The 23,863-nt window shown below is 40.2% G+C and overlaps 1 protein-coding gene and 1 long non-coding RNA gene across 3 annotated transcripts in view; one reads left to right on the top strand and one right to left on the bottom strand.

The window, feature by feature from the left end:
- Positions 1-950: 950 nt before the first annotated feature.
- Positions 951-23,863, bottom strand: part of Fndc1 (fibronectin type III domain containing 1) — a 140,152-nt gene continuing 117,239 nt past the window's right edge. For both annotated transcript variants that reach the window (XM_023712225.1, XM_023712226.1), the window contains 8 exons: positions 22,725-22,952; positions 20,576-20,806; positions 15,142-15,250; positions 10,522-10,601; positions 6,955-6,984; positions 6,041-6,202; positions 3,705-3,827; positions 951-1,995 (listed from right to left, as the gene is read on the bottom strand). In XM_023712225.1, the coding sequence (XP_023567993.1) occupies positions 1,880-1,995; positions 3,705-3,827; positions 6,041-6,202; positions 6,955-6,984; positions 10,522-10,601; positions 15,142-15,250; positions 20,576-20,806; positions 22,725-22,952 (1,079 nt within the window). In that variant the 3' untranslated portion in view covers positions 951-1,879. The remainder of the gene's footprint in view (positions 1,996-3,704; positions 3,828-6,040; positions 6,203-6,954; positions 6,985-10,521; positions 10,602-15,141; positions 15,251-20,575; positions 20,807-22,724; positions 22,953-23,863) is intronic.
- Positions 20,709-23,484, top strand: LOC111815989. The gene is made up of 3 exons (XR_002820546.1): positions 20,709-20,789; positions 21,842-22,053; positions 23,415-23,484. It is a non-coding gene; the product is annotated as an uncharacterized LOC111815989 (long non-coding RNA).

The following is a 23,863-nucleotide window of genomic DNA, read 5'->3' as shown; positions in this document are numbered from 1 at the left end:
TATATATATCTGGTAATATGAACAACTGTTTGGAAGACAACACTATGAATTACAACAAATACTATGAAATTCATACTAATTTGTTAAGTGAAATTCTCTACCACTTCTACCTTTTTCTGTTTTAATACAATTTTCTACTCTCTTTAAAAAATAAAAATTAGGGGCAGGAGAGATAGCTCAGTGGAATAAGTGCTTGCCTGGCAAGTGTAAGTTCCTAAATTCAATCTCTGGTACCACAAAAAAAAAAAAAAAAAAAAAAAAAAGAAAAAGAAAAAGAAAAGAAAAAAGAAAAATTAAATGTTTGCATTTTCTTTGCTGTTTACTGTTAAAAGGTGATGGTGGAATTTGATGATACCAAACATCACAGCCCCATTAGACAGACCCTGCAAATTTATTTTCTTCTTGTCGATTTTACCTTAAGAACAACCAGACACATGAGGTTTCACCTCAGTGCAATGCTGGCCCTGGAAATAATAAACCCCAGGTGCCAGAGCTCTGCTCAGCCACCAAGTGGTTTATACTGGGTGCCATCAAAGTCCCTATACAGTGCCTGCTATCAGCCCATCTCCATGACTGCTTCTCCAATGCTTAAACATGAGTACAGGGGCACAAGTCCTTCATTCCACAGGACTTTCCAGGGGACTTAGGTGAGCCATACACAGAGTAAAAGCAGCATGTTTCAACAACGTCAACAAAATGCCTCAATAAGCCCTCAAGCGCCACAGGTAAATGGAGAAGACACTTGTGTTTCAATGAGTAGATGTGGGGTAGAAAGAAAAGAGGAAAATAACTTTTAAAGCAAAGCTTTGAAAATCACTTGGGACCTAAAATATCAATTTGTCAGGGTTGGGGAGATGGCTCAGTGGAATAAGCGCTTCCCTGGCAAGCACAAGGGCCTGAGTTCAATCCCCAGTTCCGCCAAAATATATATATAAATTTGTCTGGAAACATAAGCAATAGGTCTTAAGAGAGGTAATGTAGACATTTTCCCATAGGAATGGAAAGATGGTGTCCGAAGAGAAAAGCATTTGTTTTACAGAAATGAAGAGCAGTTATTTGCAGACAATATCTCAGCCTCCCCACCTTCAGCAGAGTCTAGCAACACTCACTAGAAGAGCTCACACCTTCACGCTGGCACTATGTTCTGCAGAGACTTATACCCAGGACACATCTAAAAGAAGCAGGCAAATTGCACCTTTGTCCAAAAAGTCCAGCACACATTATCTAGTGAACAAGTACAAACTGAACACTTTTAATCAATGTTCTTGCAGACAAGTGTGGATATGCATATGCATATATACATATATCTATATATCAAAATTGAGAATTTACAAATAAGATTTGATGCATTTAGTCTAGCGTTGCGTGAGTCCATAGAATAAACCTCTAGTAAGGTATATTTCCTTGGGTGGTGTTTTTAATTCAGTTCTGCATACAAAAAAAGATCTGAAGCTAAAATTCAGCAGGTTTTGGAGGAATCAGAAATGAGAAAAAAAGAAAGCATTCTATGAAGCAAGCACACCATGCCTATGCTGTTCCTTGGAGATTCTGGAGTGTCTGAATTTTGTGCCTTAGATGTCTGGAAAATATACTGGATCCGTTGCTGGTTTCTGGTGCCCTTGGTATGTGCTAATACAAAGAATGTGAAAGTTTGAAGTTTCAGCAAAACTGAATCCCATTCTGTTTATGTTCCAGACCAAAATGGGGCTGGATTCCAGACTGAAGATGATCGCAGTGTTCAGTGTCTATCAGGTAGCCTTCCTGACACTCAGGTGCAGTGGGGCTTGGAACACCATTTTTCTGCTGTTCACAGCCCCTAGTGAGAGTTGGTAGATGAGGCTGAGCAGGCAGACTTGCTGTGCAATAGTTGGTCCTGAGGTCACCACTTTCCTGGGATGGAGACCCCACATTCATACCAGCCCACATAGTAGTAGGGGGTGCCAAAACCGATGTGGCCAAAGCTGACGGGCTCTTGGCGATACTGTCGGTAGTAACCTGCAAGGGTGATGGGAAAGAGAGGGGAAGAATATGCATCAAAGTCACTCCACCAAGAGGAAGATTTTCCTCCTTAAAACTTCCCTTTAGATAGAAAAATTGTATAAACTGTTGTTAGCAAGTGTTACTTAGGAATAAACAGCCATTTTTGAGACGTTTACCCAAGCATGAATTGTGGGGAGAATTTAGTCCCTCTTTTTGTCTCTCCCAGCAAAATAATTTCGACCAATCACTAGAAGCACTCACTGGGGACAGGTTCTGATCTGGGGAAACAACACCAAAACAAAATCCCCACCTGGCCCTCATTGAGTTTAGGGCCTGTGACTTGCAAATCCGCAAAACTCAGTGACTTTAATGCATAGAATTTGGGACAGACTCTCAAACCTTTTCAGGAAATCTCCCAAAGGTGAGAATCCTATAGCATCTCCAGTCACTTCTCTTCTGAAGTAGAAAAGATGCTCCAACTTCCTCAAAAATTTTTGAGAGGTGTTTCAATTGCTCTCACTCTTGGTCTTGTGTACTCTTGCCAAATACATGATTAACTGCTACTCCAACAGTCAGCATACTACTTAATCAATAATATATTTTCAGATAAGATAAAAATTTACATTAGCAGAGTTAGGAAATCATATTACCCTCTGCAATGTGGATGCATCTCATTCAATTAGTTCAAAGTGTTAAAAGACAATCATTTAATACCCCTAACCCTACAAATAGAGGGAATTCTAACTCCAGATAGCTTTCAGACTTTGAACTATAACATCAGCTCTTCTCTGCGCCTCCAGCTTGCTTACTTACTCTGCAGGTTTTCCACGCTGCCATCCTCCATGTGAACCACTTCCTTAAGGTAATTCTAGAGAGATAAGTCCTATTGACTCTGTTTCTTTAGGTCAGAGAGCCCTGATACACTCATTTTATTGTTTCCTGTATTTTAATTCTTTCAAATAAGTAGTTCATACAATATTTTTCCAGATAGATCAACACATATCATATCCTGAAAATGACAGATTAATAAAAGGAAAAGGTACTGGATTTTATTCCATTATTCTGCTTGTTTTCTTAGTAGATTGAAAGAGCAATATACTGCCAGTTGCTAACCCTAAAGATCAGTATACTTGCCCTAACATTATAATTTCATTCTCAGATATGGTACACTATCTCTGAAGCCTACCCTGGTAGATACGTTTGCATGTTCATCTTTTCCTTCTCTATGCTAGCATTTATGTCAACTTCCCCAAGAAGACCTTCCATTCTGCACATCAAGAGTCTTTATGACTCAGTCTAGACTCTGCCTCTGCTGAAGATTCCCTAACAGCCTCAGATAGCTGCCTCCTGCCTACAGCGATGGCAACATGCACAGTTATCTGACAATAGGATGATCATAAGAAATATCAGTAATTCTATGTCAATATTCTCACTCTTCGTTATTTTTTACATATTTGGTTCATTTGGCACTTCAAAAAGCATGTGCCTGGGACAGAGATCTTATATATTCCTTTGTACTGCTAAGTCCTCAAAGTCACCCAAAACTACCATTTAATAGGAATTTTTTTGGTTCCTTGATTTATTTATATTCTTATCATCCAGAGTATTCCCAACATCTGTTTCAAATCATAAATCATAAGCAGAGTTACAGTGAATTTGCTCCTTGCATATTGCTCTTCCATGGCCCTTGTGCAGCACAACGTAGCAAGCATTGGTCAGATTACCTTGAATCTTAGGAAGGCCTTCTATGTAGGACTGAGGGCCTGTTCTTCCATCGAGATGCGAATCCACAAACTGGCAGTGGTCTTCACCTCTTCCCCAGCTGTCTCCAATGCTATAGAATGTGTCTGCATAAAACAGCATAATAATTCACAGACAAGTCAAAGAATGTTGCAGCTAGCTTAGGAACTGAACAAGCTTTGGAGAATTTGGATCGATCATATTACTTAAACTATTGCTTTCCATTTCTTGCATGCTTGAAAATAATGATAATGGCAACAAGTTCATTCAATATTATAAGGACTCAGCAAGATCATGTGTACCAAATACCTAACAAACATTCAGAAGGTGAAAAGTATGAACGAGATAGGCAACCTCAGTCTATAAGTGCTTGCAATTTTTAATGTCTAAGTTTTTAAAAATGAAATGAAGAAAACTATTTTTGAGAATAGATTGTGAAATAATTAGGAAATGGAGGCAGGTCCACATAAATAGAAGGGTCTGGATTTTTTTTCATAATTTTGTTGAGAAACAAATAGAAATGAGACACTTTCAAATCAAATTGGTAGGACAGTTTCAATAATTAAAACATTTCATACATTCTTCCTAGTGGTTAATTGCTGTACAAGATGCAGACATGATATCCTATTTACAAACACTATTAGAATAAATCCCTCTATTCATTAAGAGAATGTAAGTATATATCTATCCTAACCATTTTGAATACACAGATACAAAATGGACATTCGTCTGTATCCCCTTTTCTTGCTTAGTTCCATTATTTGAATATTATAGGTATGTAATCTCAGCAAAATATTCTAAAAGAGTCTAGTAGTCCATAATAGTACTGGGTCTTCCACTTGACTGGCAATGTCAGAAATTGTTGACCTGAGTCCCCTACAGCTCAACATAATAGTGTGGCTTTACTTCTTATACTTTGTTTTTCTTTTCTTTTCTTTTTTTTTTTTTTGAACCGGGGATTGAACTCAGATCCTTGCGTTTGCCAGTCAAGCGCTTATCCTACTGAGCCATCTCCCCGGCCCCTATATTTTGTTTTTATACTTTTCTGCTGGATGGTTAAGACCAAGGTAAAGCAGGACCTATGCAACAAGAGTTGTAGCTTTTGGGTCTGATAAGGTCAGTGAAATCCCCTCAGGATTTATCCTGAGATCCGTAGCTCAGATTGTAGAACCTTTGTCCGTGTCAGCCATGTGGATGAATCACGGCCATTGCTTGGCCAATGTGCTCTTTGTGAAAGCCTGAGAGAATGTTTTCTCTCCATGTGACTCTCCTTAGGCACACTCTACATCATCAATCACTTTCCTCTTTGGCCCCATAATCTCCTTGATCAGAAAATTTGGGACACTACTGAGTTACATGACATTACAGTACAAGTTCTCATATATCCTGAGTCTTAATTGACCTTGGAAGGCTTGGGCCAAAATATTGGCTTTCTTTGCAGCCCTCCTTTTTCTCTAATTTTGGTCTGCTAAGTTTGCAGAAGGGTCTGTTTTCACTAGTATTGAGCAGGGTGCAAGTCTGACACACAGTGCTGTCCATGGTCCTGAACCACAGCAGCATACTAGGGCAAAGTTGTGTCCCTAGCCTGGGACAGTAGAGATGGTTGTACAACCTTTCCTAGCAGTTCTGAAGAATAGAAGGAAAAGGGTGAAAAAGAAAGAACAGAGAGACAAAAATATACAGTGATTTTGAAGAGAGATAGATACATAGAAATGTCCAGAATGTGAAAGGGGGTTGGCTGGAGGAATTTTGTTTTCACAGTTTTTCTTTTTTTTTTCTTTGTTTTATTTCTTTTTTCCTTTTGAGACCAGGTCTTGCTATATACTTCAGGCTGGCCTTCAACTCATTATGTAGCCCAGGCTGATCTCAAACTCAAACTGACCTTCCTGCTTCAGCCTCCCAAGTGTTGAAATTATTGGAGAGATGATAGATAGATAGATAGATAGATAGATAGATAGATAGATAGATAGATAGACTATTCCATTTTTATTTATTCTTCTAAAGAAATTAAGTGTATTGCTATACATCCATGCAAACATTTGTACATAAATATTTATAGCATCTTTATAAATATATATATATATTCATAACAGAACTTTATGTTTCATTTCTAAAATGTAGTTGAGTTTTAAAAATATAGTTTTGAACTCTTAGGTTAAAAACTCATAACCTCAAAGTAAAGCCCATGAAACTGGTTCTTACATCAGCAAGAGGAAGTCATAAGGGGTCCAAGCCTCGAGTACATTCTGATGTACCTTCTGTGTCAAGTTAACACCTGTAAAATCCAACTTTTCCATACCTGTCATAGCCAAAGACCTACCTTTTAGATTGTCACTGAGGTAAATTTTGTATCTCAATGAGTTACAAAGAATGACTCCCACGAATTTTTTATACCACGTCCGCTTCACATATTGCCGGCCATGGCAGTCTGTATATCCTGGGTCGTGCTTGAAAGCAAATGGGATCCAGATGGGCTCACCACCTTGACAACACAAAGCACAACCTGTAAGTTACAGTGCCACATACTATTTATTCTTGTACAGAGTACACCAAAGTAGACTCCTTCACTGTCCCTTTCCCTTCTTGCATGCTTCCTTGCAAAGTTTTCCCACCCCCAATGAGCAGCTTCTGTGTCTTCCTTCTTCTTTTTCAATACTAAACAACAACTTTGGGGGGCCCCCTTTAGGTAAGCACATTTATTTCAGGCCTTTGAATTTCAATAAAGAGTTCTTACAGTTAAGCACTGCCTAGGTTTCAAAGGAAATCAGCAACAGTGGCAAAGGAGGCACTTTGAGACTAAGGAACCCTGTCCCTAAGCCCCTCACTAAAGATCCCTTCTCATCTTGCCCCTAGCAAAGTCTGCCTTAAACTTAAAAACAGAAATTTCTCAGTTTGTATGAAAAACAACAAGTGAAACTTCATTGCACACTTAATGCATTTTGTTATCTTTCCAGCAATTGAAAATGTTCTTCTGAATTCTGTGAAGTGTCTATTCACAGACACCTTGCTACCCTATCATGCTTTTTCATCAATACTGACTGCTATAGCCTTATTTTAGAAATTCCCACAATCATTTTTCCATAAATTGACATGGAAGATGAGTAGAAATTGTCAGAAAATTATGAAAAGCCCAAAACAGCCTCGTGTTTTTACTTGAGAGTAATCACAGAAATCTCATATTCCACATTCATCTTGATAATCAGAGTGTTGAGACCATCAAAGAGAGAAACATACCTGGAGGCCTCACAACAAGGAGAGGATTGTCTGTAAAATAAAAAAGAAATAATTGACTTTATACCACATCTCACAATCATGCAAATGGTGTAATACTGACTGCAATTGAAACAGCTGACCGAACTGGAGTACAGAAAAATTAAGCTTTTATGTATTAGATGCCAAAGTTTTCCCTTAATGTTTATTTCCAAAGCATTTTCTTTTGAGAAATACTTTTTTGGGTTAACTCCTTTGTTATTTACATAGAAACTGAAGGCCCCTGAAAATAGTATTTTGACATTGGGTGCTACATAATGATTCTATTTTGTAATTTTAATTTTTATTAATACATGTTTGCAGGACATGGACCCTTCTCGTATGTCCCCTTTCCTCCCTCCCTCTCTCCATCTCTTGGTCCACTTCCTCCTTGCAAAAGATCAATCTCCCTGAAAACCCCTGAGTGGTTTTTAGAAGTGTTTACTTATTTATTCCATTCTGTTTTTATTTATTATCCTAAAGAAATTAAGTATATTTCTATACATCCATGCAAACACTTGTATATAAATGCTTATAGCATCTTTATTTGTAATAACCCAAAAAGCAGAAGCAACATAAATGTTCATCAACAGTGTTGGACTTAAAAAATTGTGGCATAGCTGTATAATGAGATTCATGGTGCCAAAAGAGAATGAACTAGGGCCAGCCAAGTAGCTCAGCGGATTAAAGCACCTGCTTAGGCAGACAGTGTCCAGGGTTTGATCCCAGATATGCTGTGCTGGCCCCACCCCAGGGGTGCACTGATTGAGACTGGGCAAGGTGTAGCATGCCTGTAATCCCAGCTCTTGAGAGACTGAACACAGGCTGATCACCACAAGTCTGATCTACATAGTGAGACCCTGCAGACTCTGTACTAAAATACAGAGAGAGAGAGAGAGAGAGAGAGAGAGAGAGAGAGAGAGAGAGAGAGAGAGAGAACTATTACACTTCATCTTAGCCAAAAGACCAAGAAGTGATAAGAGAGAACTATTGATATACACAACAAGTGGAATGAATTATCAGATGGTTATGCTGACAGAAGCTGGTCAAAGGAGAACATACTGTATGGCACTTATGTAAAATTCTAGAAGGTAGAAAATATAGTGACAAAAAGCTACCTCTCAACAGGCAGGACTAGTAGAAGGGGGAGAGGGCAGGTTAGGTTCCTCAGCAGGCAGATGCTGTGAGGATGATGGAATTTTTCACTTTCTTGACAGTGGTGAGAATTAATGGATATAAATATAATTCAAGACCTATTAACCTACAGCTTATTATATGCCATTTATACTACAATAAAGCTTTTTTCAAAACATTTGTTCTAATAGTGTTTGTAAATAGGATATCATGTCTGCATCTTGTACAGCAAATAACCACTAGGAAGACAGTATGCAATGTGTTAATTATTGAAACTGTCCTACCAATTTGATTTGAAACTGTCTCATTGCTATTTGTTTCTCAATAAAATTATGGGGAAAAAAACAGTGAACCACAAAAAAAAAACCATCTATACCTTAGTTAAAATAATAGCATTTAAGAGAATGTGAAAATTGTGTTTCAAGGAATTCTGCTTCAGAAAATGTTTGTTTTTACAAAACATCAAGGGCTAAATAAACATAGAGCATTGTTTTCATTTTTGAAAACATGTCACATTGTAAATTTCCCCTTTAGGTGTATGAAATCTTCAGTGCTGAGGATTGAGTCCAGCATACCACCCATGCTGGGTCAGTATCCTAAATGAGTTTTGTCCCACATCCCCAACATCCTATAAAATTTAACATGTATAGTGTCTTTAAAATTCCCAAAATCAGCATTGGAGTATTCCATAGCCCCAAATCTCCATGCTCTTTGTACAGAGTATTCATTTGGTGTCATTTTATAATATGTGCAAAATTGAATGATTTGGCATCAGCTCCAGGAGAAAGGGCTCATTTTGCCTCCTTTTCTTGATGCCTTAACTTTTATCAATGCTAGAAAACTCTCCAATATTCTGGGGTGAGGTGGAAAGGAACGATTCAAATCAACAGCAGCACAGACAACAAAAACCCTGATCTCACAGTAGATCCATAGCTGCACACATACACTTACTTCCTTCATCAATTTTTACATTGCTGTATTTGGCAAATGTCATAATTCACTTACTTGATTTTCCTGTTGTAACCTAATCACTTTCAGTAGAGTGACAGTGAAAGAGGCTCGAGCAAGCTAACTGAGTAAAGTGAAAATGGCCTCAGGAAACAGTAGTTGACTTTCTGAGTGTGAGAAGGTCTCCTAGGAGCTCACTGAACATGAGTTTTGTGGATCTCACCCTCAAAATTATTTACAACCTGAAATGAGGTCTTTACATAGAATCCCGCATAGGACACAGAGTGGAGGATTTACTTAGGGAACAGAGTAGATTAAAGCTAGCTTTTCAGAAATTTATTTACCAGTCTAGAAATTACACACAGAAATTACATGCATGCTCCCTACCCTCAAATAGATTTCAGATCAGAGTTTCTTGGTAGTGTTTTGGATTTTAGTTACTTTTTATTTTTACCCTTGATCAAGTTATTCTGATAACTTGCCAAAGATACACTTTGATTTTGTAAAATACAGTCATAAATATATACATATTCCTTACCTTAGAAAATTAACCACTGATAATTTTTCTGTTTTCTTGTTAATTGTTAATAATAAATGTATTTCTTACATGAAAATAGTTGAAAAGCTTTAAAGTCCTCTGCCTACATTTCCAGTAAAAAGCATGCTCTCACACTAGATTTTACTTTGTTCACATATATTGATTCATAATACTTAATAATATCTTCTAGTGACAAATTTCCCTGCAATAGGCCACATGCAAAAAAATAATCTGACCAAATGGATACCCTGAAGATGCAGGGCTAAGTCAGCAAGGTTGGTCAGAATCCGGCTCAGCTTCCTAGATAGAAAGCCACTGAACTAACAACTGTCACCGCGGGCCAGCACTATGTCTATTGCGTCACGTTCCAGCCTGTGAAGATTTTATTGATGGGCCTGAGAGCTCTACCCGTTAGCATGCTAGCATGCTCCAAATGATATATACTTCTTGTAAGAATGAATGCTGTTTAAATTAATTGTCCAACATCTTCATCTCTTACTAAATAGGATCTCACATCTTAGATGTTTGGCTAAATGAAGAAACCACTGCCTCCTAGGCCACCTGACAGGATGTTCTTTAGTTGTTTGCAATAAAAAGAAACATTTTAAACTTGAAACTAAGCTCTGTCCTGATAGATGCATTCACATTTATCTTTCCCACCTGGTTGAAAATTGTATTTTTTCCTCTTAGAGGAATGACTTTTGTGCTCCCTGGAGAGTTGATAATTTTATGTAATTTTATCATGCAAAGTGTTAACCTAACAGAAGGAAAATACTATTTGTTATTATAAAGAAATGTTCAACATCGACATATTAAATAGAAAAGTAAGGATTTTGCTACTTTAATTTTCACTCTGTTATAGTCATTATGCTACATTACTTATATGATTTTTAAGAAAAATAAAATAAAGAAAAAAATGAAGTTGCCCATACCTGATTCTGTAACAAATGAAACTGAAGAGCTGATTGGTCCATAACCATGAGGATTTTTGGCTTGAACTTTAAAGTAATACCTGAAATTGGAAGAAAACATCTTTTGAAAGAGAATTTTATTTGACTCCTATGTAATGAGAAAGATTACACAGCATCAATAGTGTGGCAGACTTGGAGTCACTTTTTTTTTTTTTTTACAAATGTACATATCACTAATAGTCTTCATAATTTTCTAAACTTTCCCATTTTAATAACTTTTTGAAATAATACAATTAACACAGCACAGACACATGGATAATGGGATTAGAAGAAGTGCATGAGACAAGCAGGTGTGGCTCAAATAGGACGTGTTCCCTAGAACAACACATGCTCGCCACTGCAGGGGAATTTGCTGAGTTCATCCCTAAGGAGACCCTGCTCTTGTTCTTAAGATTCATGCCCCTGAGCCCCTCAGGCACAAAGATGGAGCTGGAGGAACAAAGCATTCAGAGAAGAACTGAAATGTTATCTCAACTTGATCACTGAAGTTCATGTGGAAAAGCAAAATGTTGGGCCCAACCATGATGCAACTTGTGATTGGCAGGCAGAGAGTACACCAGGCCAGATGCGGGGCTCTTCAGGGGAACTGACCCAAGGCAACAATGTCTTAAGCACACGATAAGCACTGTGGCTGGCTCTACAGCCACAAATGTGTGCCCTACAAATCACTGAGTTATGACTTTCTGCTTCTCTAGGCAAGAGAACTGAGTCCAGGAAGGAAAAGTGGAAAAGGCCTGGTAAGAAAGGCTTTGCTGTAGGACTAAAATCTGCTTTGGAGCAGCGAGTGTGCTAGAAAGCCTACTGTTGTGTCTGCTAGCTCATCAAAAGAGAGACTAAACCCTAAATATCTTTCTCCTGGGTGAAGAGATAAAAAACAGCGGTTAGAGAAGTATGGAGATCAGCACTAGAGTTGTGACCCACTGTATCTTTCTCAATATTTATGATTTCTTACCTCTGAGGTTCCAAATATCATCTGGATTTCCTAGGACCTCACCACATATGGGTAAAAATGGGGTAACGCATCCCTGTGAATAGTGACTCCAACTGCACCTTTCAGAGTCATTTCCTCTGGCTTCTGACCGGCAAAATGTCACATTTAAATATTACAAAATTCTTTCTTCGATTAAGTAGGTTTCATGTACTAATTAAAATGCACAAAGGTTTCAAAAGTTGAACTTTTTCCATGCAGAAGATGAAGGGTTATGTTCATTGAATGCCCTGGCCACAGGCCTATTAGCAGGGAAGATCACCGAGACTGTCCCTGGCCTGAAGGTACATAGTGATGTTTTCCTGTGGGTTTTACTAAGCAAAGGAAAACCACTTGGTAAGAGAATTCTTCACAAGTTATTCACATCTCAATAGAGCATTTTCAATATGAGTTCTTTAATAAAAGATATGCTCAATTAAGAACATATGTGTTTCCAAATCTCAGTTCACTCAACAGAGCATATTTCCCCAATTATGCACACATATTCAGGAGTTGTAGCAATTTAAGGCAAATTTTTGCAGGCAACTCAAGCAATGGGTTTGGCCCACATCAATGATGTTCATCAAATTTTACACATTCTGTTGTTTTATTTTTTTTCCTTCAGGAAAATACAACATAAAAAAAGGCCCATATTCATAGGCAATGTCAACATTTTTACTGAACAAGACCTTGCTGGAACTGTCCTAAAATATTATTCCTAGCTCCACAGAGGAATCACCTTAATGCAATTGAAAGGATGACCAGGAAGCTGAGAGAGATCATTCAGATTCATTTGTATCAATTTTGTTTCACCACCAACACCTAAGTGTTCTCCAAATCCAACTCCCTTGTTGACATAAGATTCTAGTACTCTGGAAAGGCACCATGTGCTAAATCTAAAGATTTATTTCCATGTGAACCTCTCCTACCACGTCCAAGTAAATTTAAATATGTTGAGCTGAAAAACAACATGAAATTATGAAAACAGTAAAATTCTCATTTTTAAAAACCACAGTATACTTTTTCTACCAACTAAAATATGTATTTCAGGGCCCGGGAGATGGCTCAGTGGAATAAGCACTTCCCTGGCAAGTGCAAGGGCCTGAGTTCAATCCCCATTTCCGCCAAAATAAAATAAATTAAATATGTATTTCATACTCTGAATAATAGTCCCCTCTGCCTTATACAAGCAAAAAAAAGCAGCCCAGTCCTTGCCTTTTTGTATAAGTTTTTGGCACCAGCGTTGAGTAGCCTTAGTGGTGACAAATCTTGGTACAAGAAGAATAGATTGAAAATTTACAGACTGAAGATGGTTACCAGGTCTGAAGTTCATGAAGAAGTTAGATCATGCTCATTTCAAGACAAAAACAAGATCCAACTATAAACAACCAAAGCTATTAGACTCTGACTCTTCTGCACAGACTGACTTCCCGTGTCCTGGGCCAATTCTGAGGTTGGTTCTCCAGAGGCCTGAAGGATAGAGATGCCACCAGAGGAGACACTGACTCAGTAGATGTGCATCTAGACACCAAAGAGACACCCCAGAGTCACTCTGCATTCAGGTAACACAGGAAAAATGAGTGGCCTCACATCACAGTCTTGCTGTCCTGGTTGTGAAATGTGGGTGCTGTTAGGGGTTTTGAAGACATTTGAGTTGGAGGAGCCAAACGTGCTGCATGCTAGTCTGCCTTCATCCCCAAAAGCAAATGAAGACACACCCTGGGAGGGGGCAGAAGAGCCTGCATAGGGAGGAGGCCCCACTGTCCAACCAGCCTTCCTTTGAACCTCCCATTCTTTCTAGAACACGTGTTGGGGGCATCCTCTGCCAGAAGCAATTTTGGAATCCTACTACCCTTTCTCCAGCTTAACCTCTGCCTATGTGTTAGACCCAGCTTTCCCAGGAAGTTACCTGACTGCCTTCTCTGTCCTCAGGCTTTGGGTGGGGAAAAGTGCCATTATTTTCAGTACTCTCCTAGCAGATGTTCTTCTTCCTCAAGACACTAACCAGGGGAAGTTCAGATTTATGTTGGTTTTACAAATTCTGTCTCCAGCTGGGGAGATAACTCTGTGGTCTAAGCGCCTGCCTGGCAAGCACAAGGTCCCAAGTTCAATCCCCAGTACCATGTGCCATGCTGGCCCCTGGAGCCCCAGGCACACTGTGCTCAGCCCTGAAAGCAGGCATGGTGGCACAAACCTGTAATCCCAGCCCTGGGAAGGATGAGACAGGAGGATCACTAGAGTCTGGACTCTGTAGCAAGACCCTGTATCAACAACATCAAAGTCTTTAAAAAAAATTCTATCTCCTCTACCAGTAAGCTCTGTGAGAGCAGGAGTATAAATTCTATGAAAGCTATGAATATTTCACTTCCACACCCCAAACTCTGTTTTTTTATATGGTACCTGGCCCAGAGTGAACATTCAAGGAGAACTTATTGGATAAATTGAAGGACAGGTAACTGCTGCAAAAGTGAGTGAGTTGTCATCCTATGGAGTCATCTTTTGACATTATTCAAAATAAACTTCAATATAGCAGCATGAGTCTTGGAGACAGCAGTGTGCTTGGGAGTGGGGGTTAGAGGCTGCAATTCAAATACTATCGCAATAGTTACGTGGCAGAACATCTGAACGGTGCTTTCAGCTTTTTGACTTGGTAGCTGTGCTATAAAAACACTGTCTTGCACCCCATAAGAAGGGTGTTGACCCCATTTTCTCTACTTTTTATCATTTTTGTTTTCTCTGGCTGATCAACTTCTCATCACTATTGGTAAAAAACTGCTTTCTCAGCTTCATGGTCTACTACTTTTTAATTTGCCAAATTCTTAAATTCACAACAGATTATGAAAACTCTGTCCAAGTGAGCCTACAAGGCAAATGAAAATGTCCCAAGGAGACATCTCATCTCATTCAGAAGCCTCTCGATGCCCTGAGCTATTCAGGTCTCATCCTCTTGAGTATTTGTTTGTTTAATGAGTGTTTTATCTCAACCTTCACCAAGTCTTCCTCTTGGAAGAAATGAGAGACTTCAGGGCCACCTTTGGGCACTCTGAGCTTTTTATCAAGCAAGCCCACTGACCCAGCACAACACTGGTGCCTTCATCTGTAAGGGCCTGTAAGAGTCAATCGTGACCTACACAGGAATTCTGCATGGCAGTAATAGCTTGAAGTTTCCTATAATGAGAGTGTTTACATGACAGAAATAGGAAAATGCTATAGACCAGGATTTTCTTGCCAGAGAGTTTAAGTACCAGTTAATTGAAATAGTTAGCAAATGCTGCTCTGCTAATAAAGACTATATTGCATAATACCAACATACTGGTGACTAAAACTGAAATCAAATCTCTTTCAATACATAGAACTTTTCTTTCCCTAGCAGTAGGTAGTATTTAGGAAAATAGGCAACATAGAGATGCAATACCCTGACAATTGCAATATATGTAGCAATTATTCCTAAGAAAAATATATGACACATGGAAAGCATTCAAAGATATTCTATGAGAACTAAATGGAAAATTCACCATAATGTGATTAATCCTTCATTTTCAAAGTGTATCTATAACCACACACACAGCCTTCATCTTTTGGTTGTTTGTTTCTAAATGACAGATAGATTATACCGTGTATTTGGCTTCAGGTTCTCAATGGGCAGATGTGTTACTGATGAAGCTTGAGTGGACCACTTATTCCTGATGAAGTCTTCATAGGATGCACTGTAGACCAGATACCCTGGAAATGGAAATAGGAAGGAAGCCCATGAACATCCAACAGGCAGTCACCCAGAAGAGTGAGTAGAACAAGGCACACAGGCAGCTCAATGGGGAATGTCTGGAAAGGGACACAATGGGATAGAAATTTGATGCCTTCTGGTCAATCCAGATGGATGCAACAAAATCACAACACTCCCCACTGACCTGCTGGGTCCCTGCTACTTTTCCTTCTCTGTCTCTCCTTCCTTCCCTAACTTTCCCCAACTACTCAGAGCTAATCACATCTAATCTTGACCAAAGAGAGAGAAAACACACAGAAGAGCAAGGTAGCAACCTCCACACAAATGCTTAAGAATTTCCAAATGAAGACTATGGGCAGTACATGCTGGGTAAGCAAATGTGGCCAAATGACCCCAGATTCACAGCCATCCTCACCCGCTTGGTTTCTGTTTTCCAGCTGTGGGATGTCTGTGCCTTCCCTTGACCTTTTAAAACCCAGCAGCCAGGCAGCTCTTCTTCCTGCCATCCAACCTGCCCTGTCATATTTGCTAAGAATAGATCTCTGCAGGTGGACCCCAGCCCTGTCACATGTACTGCTTTCAAAAAGACAAAGTGAAGTCCATATCACATTTCAGTGTGTCTTTATGCTAGTCTTTTATGTGTACACAAAAGAATGCATTTTTCAAGCATTTTTCCTAGATGTCACAGACCATGTTAAATTTTTGCAATTAAGTTTTATTTTATTTTAATTTACTCTTTCTTTTTTTGTAGGTACTGAGGGTTGAACCCATTACCTTTTCATTGAGTTAAATCCTCAGCTCTTTTCTACATCTATAATTTGACATAAATCACTAAGTTGCCCAGGTTAGGCTCAAACTCCTGATCACCCTTCCTCAAACTCCCAGAGTGCTGAGATTACTGGCAAGCACAACACTTCCCAACCACTTAAACCCATTTTTAAGATCCTTGTGTGAAGATATTGCTAACCTATTTTGATGCATGTATAAGCTGATTCTTAGAAATATGTTAAATGCCTTGGTAAGTTCACATTCACTAATTTAAAATTATGCAACTGTTATTTGTCAGACCTTATGCCAAGAACCCAACAAACAGTAGGGTGCAGGGTGCACAGCAGAATTGTGCAACTGTGGTCAGTGCCCTGAAGGACATGAATTGAGCCATGAAAGTCAAGAGGAAGGTCAACAGCATCAAAAGCATCTAAGAGATAAATTTTGTTTTACTTAGCAGCCCATGGGCACACACAGTTACACCACAGCACAGCTAACACATGGGTAAGATGGGACCAGAAGCAAGGTGGACAGGCTCTGAAACCCTTCCCATAGTGCTTCTTGGAAGACTATATGTGTATGTATTTTTAAGGAAGGGTCTCTAGGTTGTTCAGGGTCTCATTACTAGATCAGACTCATGGTGATCCGCCTGTTTACATCCCCTGAAGAGCTGGGCTTACAGGCACGTGCCACCACACCATCTCAATCGCCATTTCAGTGCACCCTGAGGGTAGAGCCAGCACAGCAGGCCCAGGGATCAAATTCCTAGCCCCTGTGCCAACTTGCAGGTGCTTTAACCTGCTGAGCTATTTGGCCAGCCCAATATTTTTTTAACAAATATTTTGTGAAACCCTTGAAGTGAGGCTACTACGGTTCAGATAAGTGTCCCCTGTGGGCCCATGTAAAAGCCCATGTCTTGTAGACTTGGTCCCCAACTGGAAATACTGGGAAAGAAATGGAGCCTAGAGAAGACCCCTAAGTCATTGGGATGTACTTTCAAAAAGACCTGACCTCTTCCTTTTTCTCACTTTTGCTTCCTGGCCATAAGGTCAGAAGTTTTACTCTACCACAAACCCCTTACCATTGCCAAAAGCAATAGGCCTATCTGAGATTGGCCCGGAAACTCCAAGTGCATAAGCCAAAATTCTCTTTAAGGGTTAATTGTCTCAAGTGTTCTGTTGTAGCAATAGAAAACTGACTAACATGACTGCTACTCTTTCCATAGAATCCCTCCTCCTCTGACAACAGTGAAGTCACACCAGACATGCTTACTGACTGTTGTGAATACCATGGCCCTCGCAGCACTGCACTGAGGCTCATGTTTGTGCCATAGAAACTCAGCTTTGACAGGGCTTGGTGAAGCTCAGATTCTTTGACCTTGGCTTCCATCAGTACCTCATGCTGCCCTTGTGCTTGTGGTGTGTGGTACTCTTCATGTCTGGTTATTGAGACTTTGGGGTTTTGCTAATGCATTTGCTTAGCACAGTATAACTCCTGACTTCTCTGTTGTTCTGTTGCAGTGTGTTATGTTTTATGTATAGCTGTCCCCCCAAAGCCTCATGCAGTCATGGGGCAGACTTCTAGTGTTTGTGATTAACTCATGATCTACTGGGGTTGTGGGTGTGAGTGCTGCTGGGATTATGGGTGTGAGTACTACAACCAGCCTGGGGCAGAATGTAACTTAATGAAGACGGACTTGCTCTCTGTTGCCATTGTTGCCACTCCTCCTCCCATTTTCTCTCTGCTCTTTGCCACCTCCGTGAAAGGTTGCTCTCTGCCATGTGCTGCTCTGCCTTGGAGCCAGCTGAGCATGAACTCAGACCTCCATTGACTGTGAGCTAAATAAACCTTTCCTTCCTTAATTTTGGGTGTCACGAATTTGTCCTGGCAATGACAGAAGGGTAACTGAGACACAATGGATTGACTGACCAACTGATCCTGAGAAACTGAGGTCATCATATCAAAGATTTCCTACAGAATCATGCTTAAGCAAGAGACCATATGATTCACGTGGAGTGATTAAGAAAGCAACGAGTTTAAGCCACATTTGCTCCTAAGAAGTTTCATGTTGCTTGGATGCCACCTTGTTATATGGTGACTTGGTTGCTTGTGAGAAAAGGAATTGCAAGCAAAAATCAACAGTGCCTTCTAAGTTTACATTGCCACCAAGTTCAAATGTCTGCTGTGGGACCCCAGCATGTGACGTCTATTTAGTTGGGAGATGTATCTACTTGGTTTCTCTGTTCTGCCGGAGGAAGAGATGCTGCTCAGTTAGTTCACTTACTAATGAAGAGCTCCCACTATCTTCTCTTTTTCTTCTGTACTCAGAGACACCATGCATTGAAATGTTCCGCTATAATTAGCCTGAAAAGAGCTAATTATGGCAAAACCTAACATTGGGAATCCTCAAATCTCCACGAATGCTTCACTCATATCCATACTTATGATTGGGATAGTGCAGCATCATTTTGTATAAGATGAAGGGTATATGAATGATGTGAGGGGACTGGAACTTCTTGGATGCCTTGAGGGGCTTGGAAAGAATGATCAATGGCAAAGTTAACAGGAAAGTGTTTCCACCTGACCACCTTCTACAGAATAATTGAACAAGTGCATCTGAATGAAGATCAGACACCTTTTTATGGGAGTCTCCAAAGGCATTCTCTTTGCTTCAAGAGCCTTGAGGTACCTTAATGTGGCTAACCTCTCACCCTATGGCCAATGTCTTTCAGAAACCTGGGCTCAGAGCAAAGTGACATATTTGTGTAAAGAAGTATCTATTTCACAAAAGATCAAAAGCTAAAGAGCTCAAAACAAAATGCTCAGCTGCATTCCCAGCATTCAGAAGGGTAAGGAAGGATGATCATCATGAATTTAAGGACAGTCTGGGCTACATAGTGAGTTTAAAATGAGTCTGAACTACATAGGAAGACTTTGTCTCAAAAATAAATAAATACACACACGTGCACACTCGCATGCACACACACACACACACACACACAGGTGTTCCATTCTTTTTTCTATATGTTTTCTTATTTTTTTTAAATGTCACAAAAGAACCATATTCCATTAATAAAGGAATTTTCTGTCTTTTTTTAACTTTATGTATTTGGTACAGGGTCTTGCTATGCAGCTCAGACTCAGTGATCCTCTTGTTTTAGCCTTCCCAGAGCTGGGATTATAGGTGTGGGCCTCCATGCCTTGTCTCAGTGATAGGCTCCACATACCTGGGGCAGAGCCAGCACAGCATGCAGTACCAGGAATCAAACCTGGGTCCTTGTGCTTGCCAGGCAGTTACCTAGACTGCTGATCTATCCCTCCAGCCTCTGAGCTATCTCTCTGGCCCTTCCGTCTTGATTATAAGCTTTCCTCCTTCCATTGATTTATTTGCTTTCTTTTAAGAACATGCAGAAATTGGGGCTGGGGTGATGGCTCAGTGGAATAAGCGCTTCCCTGGCAAGCGCAAGGGCCTGAGTTCAATCCCCAGTTCCATGGGAAAAAAAAAAGAACACGTAGGAATTGATCTCTATACACATCATGAAGTAAGCAGAACACTTGGATACACCAAAGACTCAAACTCCTTAATCCTACACTCTCCCTGTATGCCTCCATGCTTCAAGCACACTTGTAAGAATGTCCAGAAGCTTTATTTCCTCTGCCTTTCTCCCTGGTTTGGGGGCCCCTGTACAAAATCCCTAGGAAAACTTTTCTTTATCTGTGCTTAGTCATTTTATCTTATTTTAAAAGACAATATTGGGAACTTTAGCAAAAGTATTAGTAATGTAGAACTATATTAATTACACTAGCATGAAAGTGATAGACAATGTTTACATCCAACCCTCAATATCACCCCGCTCACTCAAGCTAGATAGACAGCCACACATATATGTCTTCCTCTTATACAGCTGATGGGACCAAAAAGAATAATTTGTGAGAGAAGGGATTATTCACAGAAAATATCATTTCTCTTTCTATTAGACTTATTTCAACAGACAACCTCATAGACACTGTACTTATGAACATCTCACAGGCCAGTGCCTGAAGGTCCAACATTTATGGGCATCTTTGCATCATTTTCATTGCTATATAAGGAATTTGGCAGCATCCAAGCTGATTTGGAAGCAGCCAGATACATGGAAAGAGGAAAAGAGGCAGAGTCATGGGTTGGTAGAAGCTCTACCATTCTTGCTATAAGATCCGATCTCATAAATGACTCCCTGAACTCACTGGCCACTTTCAGGATAATATGATGCTAGAGATATAATGATATTTTGCATGTGAGAAAACAAAGACAAAAGGAAGTGAAGTAGTTAGCTCAAGATCATGAAAACCTATTTGGGACTAGGATCTAGAACTTTGACTTCCTTCCAGGGCCCTTACCAGCATCCAGTGAAGCTTCCATTTTTGCCTACACTTCATCTCAGTGAAAAAAGCCACCTACATTCCCCACTGAACTTGTTCATCTGTACATCTGTTTATGAATCTATCCATCTTTAACTGTCTATATTTCCCATCTACAGATCACTGGGAACTCTGAAATTCTGCATAGGACACACCTGTTACCACATCTCCAGGGGTGGCTTTGTCCCAGTCCACAATAACAAATGAGTGGCAGCCTTCCATGGCAACCACAGTGATGTTCCTTGGAGCACTCTGAGGAGGCAGGTCATTCTTCCTCAAGTCATTTGGAATAATTTCATCCAGGGTCTCCACTTGGAAATGATCCAGGGCATCAGTCAGAGAGCATGGGGCTGATGGATCTTTATTCAGGTATGTTACATAAGGAGCTAGAAAAGAACAGAGGCACCCAATTAGAACGCTGAAGGGTTTTTTGTAAGCAGAAACAAAGCATCTGCTCCGTGGAGTCAGACCCACCATTCAATTTTTTCCTGCCAGACAGAGAATCCCAAGCCATCAGTCCTGATGCCAAACTCAAAAACATAGTTCTCTCCTCCTACAAGAATCCATGTGTTCATACTTTTCAGTCTGGTGGTTTCAAAAGATTATGTTTCCCCATCAACATTGATGACTGCATCCTCAAAGTGATTTTGAAATATTCCCAGACTGTAATTCAATGTAATGTGAGCCTCTATCATTCTGCCATTTCTGTGCCTGAACATGTAGAAAAGTGTGAGTCAGGCCCACCCTAACTAACGTCAACTAAAATTCTCTCATAATTCATTTCTCTGAATATCCTGGGACCAGAGAAAACTACTCACCAATCAAGATGACAGCCTTGAGCTTCAACCCTAGGTGGCTTCCCCTGGGGACTCACAGACGCCACAGTCCTCTGGGATGTCTGTATCTGTATATAAGGCCAGGATCAAGCAGCCTACTGCAATATCACTGTTCAGTCTGGTAGGTACTCACAGTTATGGAATGCTAGTTATGAACATGCTCAAACTCTTCCCACACATCTGATCTCTAGGGATATAAGGAGCCTTGGAATCAGGGAGGAGGACATAGGTGGGTACCCATTATAGCTGAGCCCTTTAATGAGAGAATGTGCCCAAAATCAAGGGCAAAATAGAAGACTCCGCCTCCAGTCCAAAGGTCCTTTTATTACATCCCACTCTTAAAATGTTAGAAATGCCAAGGAATTGAGGTTGAGGTTTTCTACATGGGAGACTCTGAAGTGCTCTCCACTGCAATGTCTAGCAATTTCTAAACAGTCCATTGCATCTTTGGTGCTAGTTTCTCATTGTCAATGGCTGTTAGGACTGAATGCAAGAAAACAGTCAGACAATAACAATGTTCAGCCTTCCGAAGAGCTCAGTGGCAGAACTAATATGACTACTAAAAGCATTTCCATTTCTCTGCAGAATTGTTACAGAAAGTCTGAGCATTTGGTGGACTCAGCCAGAATGATGCCCTCCACAGACAAGCACTGGCATGGGTTTCAGGAATGCTACCTCAATTTTACAATCTTGCTCTTCAAGTACACATGGTTTACATATTCAGTCACTGCATCTTGGCTGGCAAAACTCATTCTCTGATCATGGAAAGACATTTGTCTTGGAAACAGAAAAACATGGTATTCATTTAAGCCAATGCTTGTCTCCACTTAGTAACATAGTCATCCAACTGTCTCATTAATGAAGTTCATTAGGGGCCTGGGAACAGGAGACTTGGGAAGGAAGTGAAACACATTTGAACTACACAGACTTTCCTGTTCACACTGTTTTAATTTCTGAGAAAGAAAGAAAAATGGATTTTGAGGCCCCAAGTCCTTGAGGCTAATGAAAATTACACAAAATAACTCAAAAGGAAGTAGATATGGTTCTGGGATGCAATCTCTGCTGATGGCTCCCTTCAATAAACTACTAATGCCTAAGGAAGAATTTCATAAATAATATGCAGACAAGGCCAAGAGATAAGTAATTCTTATCTTAGGATGACTGGCTACCATAAAAATACTCTTGTTCCCTGGCCTTGATGATTTGCAAGTGCTCCTCAATAAACTCTGTCCTATTAGACACCAAGTGTTCTCCCTCAACCTCTCCAGCTCTTCTGACTGTTGCAGAAAACACACTAACACACATCTAAGCAGGCCCAAATGCCTGAATTACCCCAAATGGAAACTTTACTCTAGGAAAATTTCTTCTCAAAACACACTGCCTTGGCCAGACCAAGAGATTAGTTATGCTCCTTTTCAAAGGGCAAAAGTTAAAAACCATGTTTCTCTGATTAAGAAGTTATATTTACCAACAAATCGTTTCTTCCCAGCCATATCAAATTCTTCTTCAGGGAAAGAATTGATGGGGCCTTCCTCAGGGATGACCTTTGGCATGGCAACAGCAGTGGTGGGCTTGGTGGTGGGCCTGGTGGTGAGCTTGGTGGTGGGCTTGGTGGTGAGCTTGGTGGTGGGCTTGGTGGTGGGCCTGCCGGTGAGCTTGGTAGTGGCTGGTTGCCTTGTGGTCTCAGATTCATAGTCTGAAAGGATACAAATGCTTTGTAATAAGGCAATTCCAGAAACGGGGCAGTGCTGACAGTCAAACAGTATTTTCTTAAGATTTAATTGTAGATTCAATCATGTGTGTGTGTGCACACACGCACGCATGCACTCACACTAAATTAATTGGTATGGGCCAGCAAAAGAGCTCAGTGGACTAAGGGCCTGCTTAGGTGAGTGCAGGGATCATGGTTAAGTTCCCAGCACCATAGGGCATGATGGCCCTACCCCCTGATGCACTGAGCCAGCCACTGAGTTTGGGCATGGTGTTGCATGCCTGTAATCCCAGCTCTGGGGATGCTAAAAACAGAAGAATCACTATGAGTCTGAGCTGTGTACTGAGACCCTGTACCAAATACATTTTTAAAAATTAATTAATTGGTACACCTAAACATAGTTTATTTCTACTACAATATTACTTTTCTCCATTTTGGTTCTTATAGAAAAGCAGCTGCACATAAAAACAGAGGAAGAGAAAAGCTAAATATATATGCCCACAAAAAGAAGCCTTAGGATCAAAGTTGGAGAGACCCTTAGACTCTACCCAGCCATGTCACTGGCCCAAGGCTATCATTTTTACGTAATTTTCCCTCTTAGAGCCATAAAACATCACATCAGAGAATATTTTATTTTTTAAAAAAATCTACCTTCTGTGTGTGCACTTTATTCTGTGAAAAAGGTCATATTAATACCATTAAGAGAATTTGAGGGGCTGGAGAGATGGCTCAGTGGTCTAAAGCACCTACTTAGAACAAGTTTGGCAAAGCATCAGGGACCGCGGTTCAATCCCCCAGCACCACATGCCGGCCAGCCTCGCCCCCTGGTGGGCTGAGCTGGCCACACACACACCACACACACTCTCTCTCTCTCTCTCTCTCTCTCTCTCTCTCTC

Source organism: Octodon degus, unplaced genomic scaffold (genome assembly GCF_000260255.1).
Source record: "Octodon degus isolate 3935 unplaced genomic scaffold, OctDeg1.0 scaffold00024, whole genome shotgun sequence".
In the NCBI taxonomy this organism is placed as follows: domain Eukaryota; kingdom Metazoa; phylum Chordata; class Mammalia; order Rodentia; family Octodontidae; genus Octodon; species Octodon degus.
This window is presented reverse-complemented; position numbering and strand designations above follow the sequence as displayed.